This window comes from Anoplopoma fimbria, chromosome 18 (assembly GCF_027596085.1).
Source record: "Anoplopoma fimbria isolate UVic2021 breed Golden Eagle Sablefish chromosome 18, Afim_UVic_2022, whole genome shotgun sequence".
Lineage (NCBI taxonomy): Eukaryota > Metazoa > Chordata > Actinopteri > Perciformes > Anoplopomatidae > Anoplopoma > Anoplopoma fimbria.
This window is the reverse complement of record NC_072466.1, coordinates 5,100,984-5,121,364: the sequence shown is the minus strand read 5'-3', so window position 1 is coordinate 5,121,364 and position 20,381 is coordinate 5,100,984. Positions and strand designations below refer to the sequence as shown.

At 40.0% G+C, this 20,381-nt stretch overlaps 2 protein-coding genes across 2 annotated transcripts; both read right to left on the bottom strand.

The window, feature by feature from the left end:
* Positions 1-479: 479 nt before the first annotated feature.
* Positions 480-10,654, bottom strand: LOC129107560 (ectonucleoside triphosphate diphosphohydrolase 5-like). The gene is made up of 16 exons (XM_054619063.1): positions 10,585-10,654; positions 9,605-9,687; positions 8,114-8,148; positions 7,655-7,887; positions 7,113-7,192; positions 6,702-6,845; positions 6,120-6,195; positions 5,612-5,647; positions 5,263-5,351; positions 5,085-5,167; positions 4,646-4,707; positions 4,151-4,252; positions 3,425-3,568; positions 3,053-3,109; positions 2,746-2,861; positions 480-569 (listed from the first exon to the last, which is right to left on the bottom strand). The coding sequence occupies exons 1-16, from the start codon at positions 10,652-10,654 to the stop codon at positions 486-488; spliced, it is 1,494 nt and encodes a 497-aa protein (XP_054475038.1). The 3' UTR covers positions 480-485.
* LOC129107429 (methylmalonate-semialdehyde dehydrogenase [acylating], mitochondrial-like) lies at positions 9,991-18,876 on the bottom strand. The gene is made up of 12 exons (XM_054618916.1): positions 18,638-18,876; positions 18,286-18,330; positions 16,777-16,851; positions 16,178-16,339; positions 15,916-15,994; positions 14,631-14,933; positions 14,069-14,190; positions 13,569-13,758; positions 13,257-13,438; positions 12,750-12,929; positions 11,120-11,218; positions 9,991-11,003 (listed from the first exon to the last, which is right to left on the bottom strand). The coding sequence occupies exons 1-12, from the start codon at positions 18,674-18,676 to the stop codon at positions 10,899-10,901; spliced, it is 1,581 nt and encodes a 526-aa protein (XP_054474891.1). The 5' UTR covers positions 18,677-18,876; the 3' UTR covers positions 9,991-10,898.
* Between the last annotated feature and the right edge of the window lie 1,505 nt (positions 18,877-20,381).

The window sequence follows — 20,381 nt, the reverse complement described above, 5'->3', positions numbered from 1 at the left end:
TGTCAAATTTAAATGTACCAGACACATGTTTACCCGATTATCCTTATTACTAACTACAAAACACATGACATTAACAACCACCGATGCTCTGTTTATCACAGTGCTGCCTGTATACACTGGTTTAGCACAACAAGCCAGGCCACCCTGTTTATCAGTTTAATGAAAACACAAAAACATCAATCTCAAGCAAACCGTGTATCCAGTAATGCCCAAAGCTGCATTAACTGTTATTGGTAACATCTTTCACTCAAACCTCAACCTCCAGTGCTTCACATGTTCTCTGAGTAAGACAACACGTTGTTCATTTACAGCTCAATATATTACACTTGAGAATAATTGCTTTTTAAAAGAAACTAAGAATTGCTCATGAGGTTTGTTCTGCCCTTATGAAACAAACCGTGGATGTCTGGGGCCGTTAGATAAGGTAGTCCCGTGTTTGTTACTGAGCACCACCATAATGAGCAGTGTTTGCTCCTCCCTTCGCCTCAGTGGATCTTCAGGTTGTGGAAGTGGTCCAACGTGGCGCCCAAAGCCCAGCTTGCCTCCACGTTATTCACTTTCTTGGTCAACTAGAAGGGGAGGGGGGGGGAAACAGTTTGATCACTCAAATGCCTTTTGTATTTATTGAAATAAAAAAGTAACCAAATCATTGTGTAGAATTTACTTTTTCTTTCAAATTTTTGCCATGAATTGTGTAAAAATATATACATAATTATATGTAATTATAGTGTAGTATTTTGCTAAAAGTAGCAGGTTCTTAAAGTCATACTTATAGTATGCCACAAAAAGTCATAAAAAGGTGTTTTTGCCAAGTCATTGTTTGGTTTGTGATTAAAATAGTAAAAAAAGGAAAGTCATTCTAAAGTTTGTCATAACATTTTTTTTTTTTTTTTAAATCATTGAATGCAACAGTATGTTGTAAAACACTTTTTAAAGTCATAGTTTAGTAGGTCATAACAAGGTTTAAAAAAAAAAAGATGTATAGTATGTCATAAAAAATGTTTAAAAGGACATAGTATGACAAACCAAAGAAAAACAAAAAGGTAACAGTACTATATGTCACAAAAAAGTCATAGTGGAGTATGTCCAAAAAAGTAATAAGATCATGTTATAGTACGTAACAATTTAAAAAAAAAAAGTCATACTCTAGTATCTCATAAAACAGTCATAGTATAGTATGTTGTAAAAAAAAAAAGTCATAGTATAGTATGTCTAATAAAGTAAAAAAAAAAGTCATAATATAGTATTCTGAAAACATTTAAGAAAAGTTATGATATTACATAAGTGCAGTAGACTTTGAGACGTTCACCACCGACGGCAGACAGACCAGTCAGACCTGCCGGACCAAACATCATCAAACTGCCCCCTGTAGGAGAGCCAAGATGGGAGCTAAGTTAACCCAGCTAGGACCAGAGGTTACTCCACTCCAGAGCCTACTCCTGCCTGTCTGATGTCTGGCTGCAGATTAATACGATTGAAGAAATAAAACTTCAGGCAAACCCAGCAACAGAGGTCAGAGACGGTTGAGCCCAAATCTTCACAGAGACCTGGCTCCATTGTGCATCCCGAATCAAGCTGCACTTGACGGACGGACCACAGGACAGAGCGCAGGACTCCAGTGGAACGAGAGGAAGTGGACTCTGTGTTCACGTCATGATGCTTGGTGCTCAAACATAGTCCAAGTTGATGGCCAATGTTTTCCTGATCTGCCCGGAGAATTATTCTGTTGCTGCTGTTTATATTCCTTTTAATGTAAATTCAAAAAATGCACTACAGAAATGCAGTATTGTTTTGTTTTTCATTCTGTCAAAAAAAGTAAAAAAAAAAGTCAAAGTATAGGATGTCATAAACAAAGTAATAGTAAATTATTTCATAAACAGTCATAGTATAGTATGTCTAAAAAGTTAAAAAAAAAAGGTCATAGTATAGTAAGTCATAAAAAAAGTAATAGTAAATTATTTCATAAACAAAGTCATAGTATAGCATGTAATTAAAAAGAAAAAAAAGGCATTCTGTCAAAAAAATGTCATAGTATAGTATGTCAAAAAAAGTGAAAAAGAAAGTCATAGTATAGTATGTTGAAAAAAAGTCACAGAAAGTAGTTATATATCATGTACAAAAAAGTAATAGTATAGTAAGTAATATAAAGTCATAGTATGACATGAAAAAATTCATAGTAACGTATGTCAAAAATATGTATAATATAGTTTGTAGTAAAAAAAGAAAATGAAAAAAACATAGTATACTATGTTAAAAAAAGTAAATAAAAAAAGTAAAACCAAAGTCATGGTATGGTAAGTTATGAAAAAATAATTGTATAGTATGTCATAAATAGTCAAAGTAATAGTATTGCATGGCATAAAAAGGAAAAAAAGGCATTGTACAGTATGGGAGAATCTAAACTCCAGGGTTGGCCTACAACAATTACTGACTTGAGGCATGTGTCTTTTTTATGTTTCTATGACAACAATATCTTGACCACATGCCACTCTAGGCACCATTGTATGATAGACTAGGTTGTTAAATTGAGGCTATTTTAAAAACGCAACCACGCTGGCGTCTTTTAATGCGACTCAATTGTTTGACTTGAACTCTTAAGTCTGAGCTGAACGACCTCAAACACGGGTAGTTCATTTTAAAATGCCACGCAACCTTTTGGAAAATGTTCCTGTGTGTCTATTCCCACTGTGGCGTCCTTAAAAACAAGGCCACAAACACTGATGATTGTGTTGTGTAATGCTTCACCTGCAGCACGGTGCTCTCCTTGAAGCCGAATCCATCCTTGAGCAGACAAGTGATGTAGGTCATGTCCATGCACAGGAAGGAACTGACGGTAGGGTACTTGGTCATCCTACTGCACACTGAGCAGAAAAAAGGGAATCACGTCAGTGAGGTTGAATGATCAGTCGTCTATTCTCTGCTGGGAGGACGAGGGCAGGATTTCAGATAGCAGCGAGGACACAAGTCCAGACTATTGTGATGCACGCTGTGTCTCAAGTATGCGGTGCTGCAGAGCTGTCATAGTAAGGATGCATTGCTTTGCCCGTCTCACCTTCTTTGGCTCTCTTCTTGAAGTCTCTGACCTCCAGACTCCCTCCTTGGACCCCATCTGCAACAAGAGGTGACTGGGGTCATCTTCCACACATTTTAAATGCTACACCATTCATTAAGAAGGTAGATCCACATGCAAATGTCCACAAGACTAATAATAAGAGTGTGTGCCCTTTCAGCTTGGACTGGCAGAGGACAGCAATTTCTTTAATAACTACACACATATAGCTCTTCAAATCCTCTGAGACGGGTGCAGATGACTCACACTTCCCTGCCTCTGTCTTGCATTGGAATGGGTAATAACATCCTGCTAGGTATGTATAATTATGTAAGGTGTGTACAGGGGGGGTGGGGTGGGTGGGGGTGTACTCACCGATAAGGCCTGCATCCACAGCTCTGTCAAAGTAATAGGAGAATGCATAGAATACGTTGCTGTCTTGGACCTCATACGGCTGATGAATAATCCCCTTCACCACCTTAAGTACTTCCTGATAACAAAGCTTGTATCCTGCATTACCTGGAGAGGAAACAGAGACAGTGGTGTAACGTTTGCATCTTCTGTGGGGAAAACATTATGACATGATGTGTAATTCAACTCAAATCCATTTTACTGGGCTTTGGAAACATAACTGCAGGGGCTGCCCCCTCTTATTCGACGAATCTGACGTTTGTCGACTACCATTTTTTCTTTTTTGTCGATTTAATTTTTTTAAATCCATTTTTCAAGCTGAATAACTACGTATCAGCACATCTCTTTTAAGTGGTGCTTTTGAATCATTCATCATGTCGATTAAAACAACTAATCGTTTCATATACAAAATTGTATGAGTGTAAGATGACTATCTTTGAATATCTTGAAGAATATCTTTGGTCGAGGACAGATATAATAAACGCAGATGTGTGTTTGTCGTCACAAAATATTCAGTTTTTTATATATTTGCTCAAATGTGTCACATATTTGCTGATCTTTACTCTGTATATTTGTAGCCCGACAATCCTAAATTTCAGAGATTTGAAAAAATGTTCATTCCCTTATTCAGTAGCTTTGGTTTTACTCAACTCAACAGACGGATAATACTTTAAGTAAACAAGATCTTACCATCTGGGTCCCCGCTAACTTGATAGGTCAGACCTCCAAAACTCCATTCATCCCTGAACTTCTTTGGCAGGCAGGAACTTTTAAAGACTCGCCACTCCAACCCTGTTAAGAGCACAGACTTATTTGATCTTCTAACTGGCTTTTACTGCTTCACAACTGGTCACCACGGCGTGAGTCTGACTCAGTCACTAACACAATTTCCTCTGGAGCCCTTCGGTGATTCATCTCAGGGTCTCACTTGAATTGTTTATTAAGAGTGAAAAACTTGAAAGTACATCCTAAGAAAAAAAACAAAAACATCTCTCTCTTGTTACCTCCTTTACTCAGTATTTGTAGAAATGGGCAGGAAGGAAACAACAACCGAGAGAAAACTTGGAGAACTGACTCACTGTTCTGTCTCAGCATCCTTCAGAGGATGTAATCACACTCACAATGAACAACACTGAGCCACAGCTAATGGCATAGGAGCCCCTTTTCTCATGTAGAGAACAGTACCTTCTGCACCCAAAGCGCCCAGTGTGGCCAGCCGCGCTGCCATCAGTCCATTTCCAAGGTAACTGGGAGAAGTCAAAGGATTGTTCTACAGTTACTAAACCAACCAGGAACAGACTGAGCATGTAACAAGTAAGTCATTCTGAAAATGGGCCAAACAAATGGTGTCACAAATTCTTCACATGCCAATGACTAAACAGTTAATAGAAGTTCCCCTAATTAAAAACCAATGCAAGTGAAGTTACAAAGTCACAACAACAAAGTCACAACAACAAAGTCAGTGGCATTTCATACATAATTAGTCAATACTGGAGGCCAATTAAAAAAAAAAAGAAAGAAGGAAATTACCGTTAACTGAGATTATATCAAGAATAGACTTCATGCAATCAAATGTAAGATTAACATATTTTCTGAAACATGCATTAATTAACAAAACTGTTACCTGTAAGTGTACAATTCAAACGTTGTGTTGGAGAAGCCAAATCTGGCAACGTAATCAGCGACAGGGACACTTTCAATGGTTTTCTACGTTGGAATATGAAGGATGTAGTGGGTTAGGAATCAATAAAGAGTTTTAATTTGTACCGAAATCTCTAAGCGTGCAAAAAAAGAATATTGACCCTCAGTTTTGGCAGGAAAGTGATCTGCGTGGATCCTCCTCCCAGATCCAAGATTCCCACTGTCTTTTTGATTTGTGCATTCAGGTGACCTGAAAACAGTTCCTATTTTAATCCAGCAGCCCACAGAGAAGAGCTAATCAGTTATACTTTAGACGCTATCTTCAAAAGCCCTATTTGACACAGACTGTGCAAGCAAAAAGTGTAAAATCCAGATATTGAGCCTGATAAAGATCAGAGCTATTCCCTTTGGGCAACATAATCATACTTGTATGCATTCGGCATGTATTTATGAAGCAGGGTCTATAAAAAGACACCCAGTTGAATTTGGAGGCAAGTTAATAGTACTCACCTGTCAGATAGTTCACAGATATCCAAGCCAGGATCCCTGCGTTTAAAGAGATTAGCAAACCAATAAACAGACATTTCAGGTGGAACACACGAGATCATTTTAGAAAAGCTGACTAATTTTCACTGTAATTACAATGGTCACAGCGTGTACAAACACGTGAGTAAGAGATATGATGCTAAAAACAATATTGAAATGCTGACAAACCAAATAACACTGTGGCACCACAGACAATAACACCAATTTTTCAAGGCCTAATTACAGACTTTTAAGGTCACAACAACTTTGTGGTGAAGCGCAATTACATTTTCTTTAGTATCATCATAAAAAAACAGCAATAATCTGCTGCAATTATAGCAAAGTCTGCAAGTTAACGGAGACGCCTTATGGATATTGCACAGCACACAAAGTAGGGCAGACGGATCACTGATGCCACCTACAAAGTGCTGCAGGAAGAACATGAGTGGCTGTGATAACTGACGAATGTGTTGCTTGTCGGGGCAGACGTTACCTTCATATGTGCCGTTCATTATGCTGACGCTGTTGTCTGGGACCAAAAAGGGAGATTCATCAAACACATGTTGAACCTGTGTAGGAAGAGGAGGAGAGGGAGGCAGGATGAGTGATTGGGGGAAAAGGGGAGAGGGGTGGGGGGGTGAGAGCATGAGGGCGCCATGGAAAGCAGCAGTGGAATGGCCTTAATGTTATCTACTGTAATGGTAGCTCATCCAGAGGTGCCCTCCGCTTGAAGGGATTAATTAATTCCCTCAAGGGGGATTAATAAAGTATCATTAATCTTCCAAGGTGCCCTAGGCCATCCATTACTACCTGATCCCCTTCACAGGAGTCTCTCCCACTAAGCTCACACCACTTTGATAACAATACTTTTTCCTCTTGTCCATGCACCGCCTGCCATAACACTGAAAATGCTCTTTCGCCTTCCGCCTGCTACTTCCCTGGATAAGAGGATGCACTTTGCCGAGAGAGTGTCAGACAATGAAGCGCCTCACAACTCCCCAGGATAAAGAGCTGCACTCCGCTTTACAGATGTCTGGACGGCGTGTCATGTCTCGGTACCATCGCACTCTTGTACCTGCACCAAGAGAACCTGGGCTTTCTCTGCGTCCAGCAGCCGAAGTCCGGCCGTGGCTCTGAGCACCAGCGGAGTTCTCTTCCACTCCAGACGAGGCACAGTCTTCTTGGCCACCGTCAACAACATCCTCACTGTGTGTCCAGCCTTTAAAAACAGACAATGCTCACTACAACACAGCACTGCTCGGGGTGACTAGTTAGAGTTGAGAGAAAACTTGGGAGTGTTACATATCAGGCTGATTGAATATTCACTTGTTTGTCATTTTGTTTTTTCTCACTTCCTACTTTCTGTCGTTAGTAATGTGATTTCCCGCAGAGGGAGGCTATTGGCAGTGTTTCTGAATACAATGTAGAGCCAGTGGACCTTGTCCTTCAGCTCAATATAATTGATTAGATTTGACAATGAACTCACCATTTCGGGAGAGTCAGCATATGCTGACAAACCGGGCTTTATGGAGTGGAACATCTCATTGTCCAAAAGAGGCAGCTCCTCTAAAAGAAACAAGATCCGCCCACATCAAATATGCAGCAGCTATTAAAAGCATTAAGAGGCCTAAATCTGCTTAGCATACATATGCAGAATATATCCCCTTATTCAAAATGAGACATGTTGACTTGAATCTGACAAAATAGGATTATTTCTTCAAAAGTAAATTAAGTCAAGAATAACCAAGAAGTCAAGAATGTCCCCTGAGGTAAAGAAATGTCGAGGTTGACAGAAAAGCGAGGCTGTGAGGACAGAGGGAATGCTGAGGAAAGGAATAGAGCCTGTAAATCCATTTACTCTGCTGTTTGCATTGCAAATCAATTGATCACAGGACATGTAAATGCATTACATGACGTCCTGACTGCAGTAAACACACGTGGGAATTTACCTGTTTCTCACCCTAGACATTGATAAAAATGTGTTAAAGAGCAGAGGAAAGCAGGTCAGATGAATATGTCCATTATTACCTGAGTCGCTCTGGATGAAGGTGTAGACGTGGATGCGTGTCCCCGTGCTCCCTGCATCAAACATCACTGCATAGAAGATGCGGCTGTGGTTTGCTGGTCGGCTGAGTCTGGGAAGGATGCTCCCGATGCTGTTGGTCAAATCCAGGAGAGAGGTCTTGACCTGGGCCCGGCTCAGCCCCGCAACGGCGAGCAGTACCAGGAGTAGAAGTGTCACGGTGAGGGTCATCTTCACTCTGGAGAGTCAACCAGAGAAAGATATCATAGGTCTTCTTGTTAGAGCACTTTAAAGTTATTATTAAATGGGTTTGAACTGGTCCAAAAAGCAGCTCAAACTGATGCTGACTAGTATTGGGAAACGTTAAATTACAGCATGGCAAAGGACAGAGGCGTAAGAAGCAATAGAGTTATTTATATTAGACCACACCCCGTCAGACTCTCTAACCAACCACAGAGACATACCCCAAAATCAACCTCTCTAGCTGCTGAGTCAACTCCTGCAGACACATAAGAGTACATCACAACAACACCACGTTTGACTTCATTTGTGGACTTCAAATCCTTTGATATTTAATCAATACACTGCAACTCAAGCATGTCTCAACAGCGCTCTGCAAAACTCAGTTATCTAATGTGAGGAATTATGATTTATTTAAAGCCTCAGTCAGGCAATACTCTGTGAGAAACCCCTTGATGAGACATTCACTCTGCTTACATATAAGATTAAAGAAGAAAGATGTTTTTAAGTGAGACATTTTTACTACCTTTGAATTCCAATTGAAGATTTACATTTTTGGGGCATTTAACTAGTGCAAAATGGAATTGAAATGCTACAACTAGACTTTACATTTGAATAACGTTAGTGTTAAAGGACTGTCTCACAAATGAGAGCCCAGCCTCCGTCTCTTTATCATTTATTAAGAAGCCAAGCGTGAGATAATTCTCACTTGTGGTCTTGATATTTGCTGATTTGGAGCCACAATCTGCTAGAAAAGAAACTAAATATGAAAATACACCAGGCCTCATGATTGATTTAACTAGTTTGGGGGTAAGAAACTGCCACTGAACTTGTCACGACCATGTGAGAGGAGCATGTATTAAAAATAAATCTTCGCAAGTGTGGCAATGTGTACTTATGTGAATGTTTTTTCTAAAAAAGGTCCAGACTAATTTAATGTATTTAATTTAATGTAAAGTAAATGTGTGGCTCTAGAGTGGGTGCTTGAATGACTTAAAAGGCAAGTAGACACATGAAACTAAGATTTTGGGCCCTCAAAGTCAAATAAAAAAGATTTGGAAAATGTATTGTTTTATGTGTATGTGTTTTACATTTGTATTAATTGTGATTACATTTATAATGTTGTTAAATCATTCTTAGTGCTTTTAAACTGGGCATTTCTGTGGCTGCCTCACTTGGTTAAATTCACTAAAAGGACGTTTAGAGAACAAACTGGAGTTCCTGAATGTCGTTAGGGGTTACTTAGCAACCGTATATCTGACGTAAGCGTAACCGTTAACTGTCAGTCAACTTTTGTGAATAACGTTCCAACGTAGCTCAAACGTCTATTAACGTATTCTCTGTAGTTTAATACACTTTTTTAACGTAAGTTTTTTTTTTTCTGCTGTCAGTGTAATGGAAGTGGAGTATTTTTGAACGTATTTTATATTTATTAACAGTCGTTAACGTTAATTCTCCGTCAAGTGACGTCACTTACGTCAGTTGTCAACTGACGTTACTTACGTCAATTTTCAATTTACGTCACTTACGTAACTTACGTCAATTGACGGAGAATTAAGCGTGAAGGCTACGTTTAACCAAACTAGGCGGTAGTTACGTTTGTTAATAAACTAGTTAACACTTAATTAACAACCACACGTCACAATTTTTAATAAACTGAATAAAGATTTGTAACTTTGCACAGTCGTTTGAACGTTAAGCACTCGGGAGCTCACCATGGCGGACGCCCGACTACTCTTCTTGCGGAGTGGCTGATGACGCGTCGTGACGTCAGCCGTGTCGTCATGGACGTGCACGGCTGACCAATGGCCGTCAAAGACACAGATTGCACACAAATAACAGATACTCAGCCTTTTCTGTCAGCATGCACATTATATTTTTTTTAATCATAGACACTTAAATTTAATCTAAATTATAGGCTGTGTAGTGTTGAACCAGAATAAATTCAAACATCAACTACTTCTCATTTGTGAAGTTAATTAGGCATGATTTAGATCTGCACCTTTCTTTGCTCCGGCATACCAATATGTTGGCGTAACGTGTGATGAATAATACATAAAATTGCAACAGAACCAGAGGATCATTTCAACACAAAATTCAATATAGTCAAGTGGCTTTATTCAAACATTGAACTACCTTGATGTCATGTCATAATCTTCAACCAAAGGTAGTCAAGGTGACAAAATTTGATGTAGCTCATATCATTTGAATGAAAAATATGTCCAGCACATACTGTTTCATTATAATGGTTTGTAGAGAATGTCAGATGTCAACTCATATAAAAGACAGCAATTTAACTTTCAGACAATTCATGGCCAGAATGAAAGTATCGCTCCCGACAATACAGTACAAAAACCCGTGAACCTCTCTCTGACATACAAGAAACCACATGGTAGTCCCAACACCGGACAGTAGGATAAATACATTTAGAGGGTAGAGAACTACAACCATTATGTCAGTTTTGACAGGGCAACAGAGAAAAGGTTTGCTCTTGCTCCGTTTATGTCTTCTTAACAAGTATCTACACAACGCTTTGACGAACGGTACAAGCTAAAAAAAAACAAGGGATAATGGTGGAAGACATTTGGGGGGTCATTGCTCCAAAGTAGAATCCCTGACCCTTTTGATTTCTATGTTAGGTTTAAAGAAATGTGACACCAGACAACTAAACATGAAAATAACTGAGCTTGGTTACATCCATGGTCCACCCCGTCAGAACAGGACAAACACAACAAACCCATGAAGAGACTCACAGCATCAATCATTGCATCAATCATTGCATCAATCATTGCATCAATCCAGCTCCAATCTCCCAGAGAGGTGTAATTTGCATTTGTGTGTTTTTGTGCATCAACATTGTTCAGAAGGAACCAAAGTTTAGTGAATATATCTAAAAAAACAAAACAGAAAAGGACATGTGACCTCCCTCCCCCCCCCTATTTCCTTCCATGGGCTTCATCTTAAGGCATATGAGAAGTCTCTCAAGGTTATGCTGGATGTGCTGTCAATTTAGCGTCCCATGGTTGGCATGGTAACAGCTGGGCTGGTCACAGTGGCATCCTCAGCCTTCCACTGTGACGTCACGGTCTTGATCTGAGTGTAGAACTGGATGCCCTGGTGGTAAAAAAAGACAACAGCAGCGTCAACTACCCAGTACTTTATCATTATTATTTTAATGCAAAGTATTTTTGGGGATCCAAGACATGACAAACTTAGCTTTTGTTATTTACCTGCTTGCCATAGAAGTTGGTGTCTCCTCTGAAGGAGCCTCTGGAGCCGGTGAAGGAGAACATGGGGAGGGGGACAGGGATGGGCACGTTCACGCCGATCTGTAAGAATGAATACATGCATTAGGGCTGGGAAATATGGCCAAACTCTTCTATCACAACATAGCATGTTTTCTGGCAATTCAATGAATAAATCAATAAATTATATGACATAACCACATGGTTGTGTATATTCTTGAATTAAATACTTTTTTTATTTACTTTTTATATTTAATTAAGAACGTCAGCTTTTAAATGACATTCATAGTATTCAAGCCCTTTTCACACTTTTTTTTTTTTTTTTTTTTTTAGCAATTCCTGCTAATCTACTCTAGAAAATTGCTTTTCTAGCAAGAACATTATCATATGGAATAATCGCCCAGCTCTAGCAAATCATACAGAACTTCTGCAGCGGTACAAATAAACTACGTATACATCCCGTCATTTTGCTGCCATAACTTCCCCCCTGAGGGGAAACGGTTTAAAGCCACGTGTGACCGATCAATATGATGTATTTTCAACTTTAGGCATATACTACAGAGTAAAAGTGAGGTAGATTATTTCTCATCCATCTGCATGAGAAATGTTGATATACGTTTAAAAATTGTACATAGACAAAGACTCAATTAGCATTCAAAATTTAGACAACATGTGCAAATTGGCTCCCGCTGTATTAACAGGTTTGACAAGCCGGGACCCCCACTGACTCTGACTCTACACCTCCAGTACAATTATTTAACAGCTTATTTTAACATACTCGTAAATTAGTTTGTTTGTTTATTCTATTGTAAATGTTCATATTTTTTAATTATGTCTTATATTATTGCACTGCATTTATTGTTGAGCACCAATCTGCAAGCCAAATTCCTTGTATAAGTAAACGACCTTGGCAATAAACAGATTCTTATTCTGACATGGTTTCTATGTATTGCCTGGTGATAAGTTACACAACTTCAGGTTGATTATGTGCCGATTCCTCACTGGAAGGAAAGCACGGACTTAGTAAAAGACAATTTCTTCTTCTTTCTAAATGAAAATTCATCATAAATCTGTCTTGAAGTTAAAGCAGAGGCTCATGTAATCATTTCTCCTGTTCACACGGACCATTATAAAATCCTTTCCTAACATGCCTTCAATGAAAGAGATGGGGAGGAACATAACATCTAGTAAAATCTATTTGCATAGACATTTCAAGAATGATTTAAAAAAATGTGAACCTATCCTTTAATGGCTCAAACAATAAGAGTGAAACTTGGATTTACAAGGATGAACTGTTAAAATTATGCGAGAAAAATCTGAGCGAGGAGTTTCACTTTCATGAATACTTTATAGCACTATTCCTTTGAGCCATCAAGCTGCTACAATAAATATATTCACACTTCACATGAATTCTATGTCTATTTCCTGGCTTTGAAAAAGAAAGCCTCTGTTAGCTCATCCAAGTCTCACATAGGTGACTCACTTGGGATCAAAATAAGGCCAAAGGTAACCATTTTTTAAAACCCTGACAGAGCTCCTCTTCAGGGAAAAGTGTTCAAATTGACTAATAATCTCCAGTGTCTTCTTATTCAGCCCTTTTAAAAGCGTCTCTCACCTGGCCGACGTCCACCTCATGTGTGTATTTGCGCGCTGTGGCTCCATTGGTGGTGAAGATGGCGGTGCCGTTGCCGTAGGGGTTACTGTTGATTAAAGAAATCGCTTCGTCAAGGTTTTCGGCCTCCAGGACGACAAGCACCGGTCCAAAGATCTCCTCTTTGTAACACTTCATGGCCGGCTGGAAAACAACAGCAGAACGATCACACCAGAGTCTCCTCCAGCATTTAACATCATCTGCAACAAAAACTCCACAAGGCATCATTAACAGCACATAATGTACACACTTTATGATGTTATAGCACTACATGGAGATGACTGGGAAGAAGTGCTTTAAGTGCATTTAACACAGTCATTAGGCTCCTATTAAAAAAAGCAAGCTCAACTTTATGTCATTTTCTCTAAAAATCTTTAGAAATAACCTTCTGGGGTTTGTATTTTATCATATTTAGACTTTTTAGTAACTGAAAAAGGGCAGTCATGTTGTCCACCCCTCGCCGAATCTCACCGTTACACCGCTCAGAATGGTCGGTCCTACAAAGTTTCCATTTTCATATCCTTTGACGTTGACCTTTCTCCCGTCCAGCAGAATATTGGCTCCCTCCTCCACCCCACTCTGGATCAAATACTCCACCCTGGCCTTGGCTTGAGGGGAGATCAGGGGACCCACATCCGCCCCAGGCTGATCCCCTTCAGGACACATACGTACATGTACAAATGTCCCATTAAAACAAAGAAGGCAATACCATTTAACGCTTTACACCAACATATTAAGGAAAGACACATTTCATTTGTGTTGACACTGTAACATTGACGTTACCTGCATTGACACGCAGTGATTTGGAGCGCTCCACCAGCTCCGGGAGCCATTCACGAGACTCCCCGACAAAAATAGCGGTGGACAGAGCCATGCAGCGCTGGCCAGCTGCTCCGAAAGCAGCACCCACTAGCTGGTTGATGGTGTTCTCTTTGTTGGCATCAGGCATCACCACACCATGGTTTTTGGCACCCTGAAAATGAAAAATGTAGGACACGGCTCTGAAGGGTTTCTCTCCAGTTAAGACGGTTGCACAGAGCTTTTCAAATATGTTACAAACATCAGTGATTGACAGCTGAGCACAGAGTTGTTGTCTTGGTAACAGAATAATAAACATTCTGCTCCATATATTTTTTTATCCATAACAACTGGAACCATATTTAATAAGTGGGTTATCATGGCAACCAACAACTTCAGCTTCAAGAGACTTATAATCCTGAAGGTAAGAGCAGTATATATTTAGTCTAAGGATGTTAAAACGTGTGCTGTGAGCTCTGGCGTACCATGTTGGACTGCACCCTCTTGCCGTTCTTGGATCCCCGCTCGTAGATGTGCTCTCCGGCCGGGTTGGAGCCCACAAAGCTGATGGCTTTGATGGCCGGGTGGTCACAGATGAAGTTCACCGCTACACAAAGATACAAACGGATACTATCAATGTTTCTTTCTTCATCCGTGCTGCTGCACCCGTAAGGCAATATATGAGCACAAAGGACTCCAATAAAGAAATCCAAACTCTCTTTCCTCAAACATCCATTACATACAGATATAGGCTGCACATATTATGGAAATTTCCCCATCTACATATTGCCACAGGGTATATGATTAGTGCTTGAATCATCCTTGGACCTTCTGCCATTGGTGCACACACACACACACACACACACACACACACACACACACACACACACACACACACACACACACACACACACACACACACACACACACACACACACACACACACACACACACACACACACACACAGACAGACAGACAGACAGACAGACAGACAGACAGACAGATTGTCTGCTTCTGACTGAAGGTGGAGACACACACACACTCACCTGAATGCTGCCCGTGGATAATGTTGAGTGTGCCATCTGGTGCTCCGGCGTCCTGGATCAACTTGGCCAGGAGCATGGTGCACCCCGGGACCCGCTCAGAGGGCTTCATCAGGTAGGTGTTGCCACATACCATGCCCATGGGGAACATCCACAGGGGAATCATGGCGGGGAAGTTAAAGGGGGCGATGCCGGCACACACTCCGATGGGCAGGCGGTAGGTGTATGTGTCCATGTCCCGGGTGATGGAGGGTAACGTCTCCCCCAGCATGAGGGATGTAATGCTGCAGGCATGCTCGACCACCTCTGTGGGGGGGGGGATGATGAAGAGGAAGGATGATGTAAACCAGTACAACAGTGCAGAGATATGAAGCACACTAAACTAGTGGATGCATGAATACAAGTTATCTAAGATGAGATCTTTTAATGTCTTCATTACTACAGACAGCATGATGCAGTTTTTACTTTTGCATCTTACTTGAGAAGAACTGTTAATTAATATTTTTTCTCTCTGAGTGAACTCTTAGAGAACTTGCAAGCACTGTAGGACATCTCTAATGCTGGCAGCACACCTGCTTATGTAGCCTGTCTTTCAGCTGATAAGTTACAAGTTAGCATGCCAGAATAACTCGGGCATCCCAAAACTGGGAGCTGTACCAAGTACAAAAACAAATACTTTGGCAGCTCTGTCTTGTAATAACCAAAAATACATCTTCCTTTATTTGCAAGTGCACATGACTTGTTTAACTTCTCAACAGGATTCTTGTTTATGCAAGCCAAAGTACACCTCAATGAGGGGAGCTGCAGAATTAGCTCTATATAGCATGCAACTAGCAGCAGAGCCTGCAGAGTGCTTTGCATACAAATAAACTAGGTAGTCAGACTTTTAAAATCAGGTCTTAACAATGTGATGCTGCAGGGAAACTGTTTCCTTAACCCTTGTTTTGTTATAATTGGACATTGTGAAAGCCTTTTGAAAGGCAGTTTAAGCGTCTATACGTCAATGTGACCAAAACAGAAGCCTTGCTCCATTGTTAATTTAAAAGTTTAAGTTGCTTTCCCAGGAAGGGTCTGGTTACTCGCAAATAATTGACACCCTGCAGCCACTTAGTATCAAACTTTCATCCAGGCAAAGGGTTGCCAGAGATACAGGCTTTTCATCAGGAGATACAGATACTATAGACAACAGTTTCAACTGGGGAATTTGATCTGCGCTATATAGTCACCGGCACTCTAATTTAATCAGGATAAACCCAATAGCACCCTGGGAAGCCGACGCTTTACTTACGAAGTCCTCTAAATACATCTCCCTCTGCATCGGCAAGAGTTTTGCCCTGCTCCAAGGTGATCAGTTTGGACAGTTCTTTCTGAAATATAGGAGGGAAAAAAACACGATTAATTCAAGACATTCGTGAGGAAAATAATAAAACGCATGTAAACATTTCCTTGCTCTCCAAATTGTTAATCTTAAAATGGAAACCCATTTGTGAAAGATGGAAAAAAAAAAAAAAAAAAAAAGGAATCAACAAGCAAGTGATACATTTCCGTACAATGTTATCCTTGATGAGCTGCTGGTAGCGCAGGAAGACCTGCTGCCTGCTGAGGACGGAGGTCTCGGACCAGGACGGATAGGCTCTGGAGCAGGAGTTTACCGCTGCCAGCATCTCCTCCTCGGTAGCTTTGGGAACTCGTCCCACCACCTCATTAGTGGCCTGAGAAGCAGGAGAAAAGTCCACACAGACAAGTTGACGGAGAGCAAGGGAAGTCATTAAGGCAATGTACATTAATGAATCAATACTAACAAGCACATGATTGTTTTCTATCCTTCACAGGTTTGATATTCTATCTAATGAAAGGTGAGGGCTGTTTTTAAATGCTATAATTATCCATCACTGCTTTTCACTTGCTTGCTAGAGGCTCATACTTGACAAGCTCAACTACAGCAAGGCTGGACTTCCTAAAGCATGACTGGCTGTGTAGACTGGGCTTTGATTTCTTAGAAATTGGCAACTCATTTCCCCCTCCCCAATGTTCATACAGGGAGATACTACTATAGAATAGTACTGGTTATTGGCAGCCAGCTTTTAGTAAAGATCTGGTTACTGCAGCCTCATCGCAGGCTGGATATAGTTCATCTATGAATACTTACAGGGTTGTGAATGTCGAGCCATTCCGAGGTGTTGGACTCAACAAACTTGCCATCAATGAACAGCTTGGTTGTGGGCTAGAGGATCACAGAGGCATATGGTTAAACCCTTCCTGTCTGGTTACATCATGACTAAGTTCATTCAGGACATCCATCCATCAACACAACATATACAGTGACTGTCTGAAGCATTTGTTTTAGATCCCTTTTCTTTCAACTGTAAAATTAAGTCCTCCTGGTCAGAGATTTCTAATGTACCATTCAGAGATTTCTAATGTACCGCAGCCATTTCCCAATCCCATAATACACACTAATTCTAAGCATGTTTTTTTTTAGCATATAAAGTGTACATACTGTAATAGTGAAAGAATTAAGTGCATTCAAATAAGTCAGTATGCATACTGCAATCAAAACACTTTTTCTTTGAGCGGGTGGTTGAGCTTTCTTTGTGAAGTTTTGGCAGTGTCTTTCCCAAGACGGACTTTGACTGACTTTTGACCTGTTAGCATAACTCACTATGTAACTGTATGAAGTGTAGTGTATGGTACATGTGCTGTATATGGCGAGTATGGACTTAGGACATAGGTAATGAGTATGCAACGAGAACAAAGTACGATGAGACATTTCTACACAGAGTTGCAATGTTGCCAATCGTTGTCCATCTTACAATTATTATGCAATGCAACTGGGAAGTCCTAGCGCTTTGAAAATGTTTAAATATCCCTTCATGGATTTATGCCTCAACATAATATTTACTTGCAGGTCCGAGTGGAGTTTCTTACACTCACAATCGTTTCATCCTGAAATCTGCAAAACTTGACACAGAGATGTTTACCTAACTATATTATCTCCAGTGAAAAAACATGTGATGTAGTGCTGGACTAATGACCAGTACAATCAGCCATTAGCTAATCACAGGTATATCTTGGACAGAAGTCAGACTGATAAGTAACAAGAAATACCAATCTGCATTTGAGATATTTCAAAACTTTCTCTTCATTACATGATTTGCCCATCAAGACACTCTCAAACTAACTGTAAAATATCCCACTTGGTACATAAGCAGGTCACAATGCTTTAACAACCTAATGTAAGGGATCCTTATGAAAAACATTTATGTTAGATAACATATGTTGACCAATATACTGTTACCTTATTTGTTTGTACTTGAAATATCGATATCTAAATACTAATAATTCTGGCTTGTGTCTTAGTGATAATATGTGATTTTCTCAGCTCTATTTGTAGTTACATTGCACAAAAACACATGAATTATGTTATTATGTTATTCCTTTTCTTAAAACAACGTGTCACTCTGATATCATTAAGGTCAACATGCATGTGTTAACCTTGAAAGTAACTGCATAATGCAACACAACGTGGCATGTGGGAACAAGTTTGGTGACTTCACACACTGACAACTACAAAAAAAACATGTGCTGAACACTTATACACTCATCCATCCATTCATCCATTGCTGAGTTATGGAGGCTGGTCAGTGGGGCCTCTCACCACTGAGGACGACGAGTAACATTTACGACCCAGTTGGAAGGACACCTGCAATAATAAAGAATAAAGAAACAATTAGTTGCAATCAATTCACATTACAGTCAATGTGCAAGGTCTAACCTTAATGCATAACAGCAATGTCCAGGTATTGCATGACCCCCATGTATAAACCGTGATTTACACAACCCAGCATGCACATAAAGATTAATTTTACATGTTTGTATTAAAGAAGGAGGGCTGGACTGTGTGCAACGTGTTTGTTTGACTAATGACTTTGTCAGCCAGCAGGTTGTTAGCTATTTAGAGTTGCATAAACGTCAAACAAAAGCAACTATTGTGCATGCATTTGTCTCACCTTCTTGTTCAAAACTGAACGGAGGAGAATTGCAGCCATTGTTGTGGGGGTTTTGTTGTCTTTTCCTGCTTGCAAAAAGCCCTTCAACCGACCCAAAAGACCCAGAAGTGCAAAGAGAACTTCGGCTAGCAGGAGTGTTGCAGAGGACAGGGCGATGGGAGGCGGAGCTGCGCCACAAATCGACCTATAAGTCACTGTATGTGCGGGTGTCTGTGCATAACAGCGGCGCACATGGTTTGTAGAGCTGCGGAAGCTGCGCGCTACGCCATTGGTTGTTTCCGCTTCATGTGGGCGGGACATATCCGGCTCTGACGGCCAATCAGCGCGCCTGATTCACCAACCACCCTCAATTGCAAGACGCTGATTGGCTGAACACAAACTGAAGTCGTAATAAAGATTTAGAATGTAAAAAAAATAAAAAAAATAATAATATAAAACTAGTTTCTTTACAAAAACTCCTTACAACATTTTTTTAAAAATATATTTATTTTCCGGGGGAAAAAAAAAATCACTTTTAACTTATCAACGCCTAGTGGCAGGCAACAGTTTCCATGGCAACGGGCCCTAAAGGCAACATGGAGTTCCTCAGGTGGAGTTGTCAAGATGTTGCAGGATGGATTGAGTCTTTAGGATTTCCACAATACAAAGTAGGTTAAGACTCACCTGAATAAACAAATATAATGTTAACAGCTAGAGAAGATATGTGCATATGTGTGCATATGTGCATATATATGTTCATATGTGCATATGTTGGCTTTCAAGATACTATTTAATCATTTATCATTATACTTTTCTGTTGCAGGCCTGTTTCACCGAGAACCTCATCACTGGACGAAAACTCATTTATGTAAATTGTACCTACTTGCCAAGGCTTGGCATCACAGATTTTAAAGACATGAAGGTATTATTAAGGGGAGAAACTCTAAACTATTTTTTAATTCTAACCTTCAGAAGAGATTGATTTTATTATGGGGACAGACTTGTTTACAAATCAAAGCTGGAGGCTCAGACAATGTTCAAGGCAGTATCAACAGGCTGAGCAACACCAAGATAATGATAGCACTTAATTTTGAGACGTGATTAATCATTAAAGTAGCCTAACTCATCAAATGGAAATACCAACTATTTGCTAGACATCAATTTGGGGCTCGGCAACTTGTGGCATTGGTGTTTTTGCTTAATTTTCTTTTTCACAAGGTAAAGTCAAAGATTAATTAGAAGAAAAACATTAAAAAGATGAACCTATAAGATAAGATAATCCTTTATTAGTCCCGCAGCGGGGAAATTTGCAATATATATAAACTATATTCTATAGTAGATAAAATTGGTAGTTGCCACATCAGTTGTATCAAATATCTCTCCAGTAAGCTCTAAGCGGACCGTAAACATCGGAAACTGTTGTCTGGTCTGTGCCAAGCAGTTTTTACATCCCATTTGGCACTTTAACACTCTTTCTTTGAACAGTGTGACATCAATTACACTGTTGAAACCGAGCATCTCTGCCAGCAGACACCCCAGATCAGCTGTATCACATATATGCTGTTTACAGTTTTAAAAAAAAGATGTTTTTCTTATCCCTCCCTGAGGTCAGAACTAAATTGGCTAAAAGCAAGTTTATGTATTCAGCTCTGCTTTGCTGTAGAAGCATCAACCCACAAAAAAAAGAAGAACTTGTCCCTCTTGGTGAGTTTAAACTGATAACGATATACCTCGAGACAGACTGACTTTGTAATGTTTAGTGGAG

Bases quoted from the DNA above. Each gene is read 5' to 3' on its own strand.
- LOC129107560 (XM_054619063.1), bottom strand. From the start codon at position 10,654: ATGATTGATGCTGTGAGTCTCTTCATGGGTTTGTTGTGTTTGTCCTGT. The intron at 3,110-3,424 runs GTGAGTACACCC...CTCTTGTTGCAG, and splicing joins TGTGGATGCAGGCCTTATCG to ATGGGGTCCAAGGAGGGAGT. The intron at 2,862-3,052 runs GTGAGACGGGCA...TTTTCTGCTCAG, and splicing joins CAAGAAGAGAGCCAAAGAAG to TGTGCAGTAGGATGACCAAG.
- LOC129107429 (XM_054618916.1), bottom strand. From the start codon at position 18,676: ATGGCTGCAATTCTCCTCCGTTCAGTTTTGAACAAGAAG. The intron at 13,439-13,568 runs GTAACGTCAATG...TGTGTCCTGAAG, and splicing joins ATCACTGCGTGTCAATGCAG to GGGATCAGCCTGGGGCGGAT. The intron at 12,930-13,256 runs GTGAGATTCGGC...GTTGTTTTCCAG, and splicing joins CCATTCTGAGCGGTGTAACG to CCGGCCATGAAGTGTTACAA.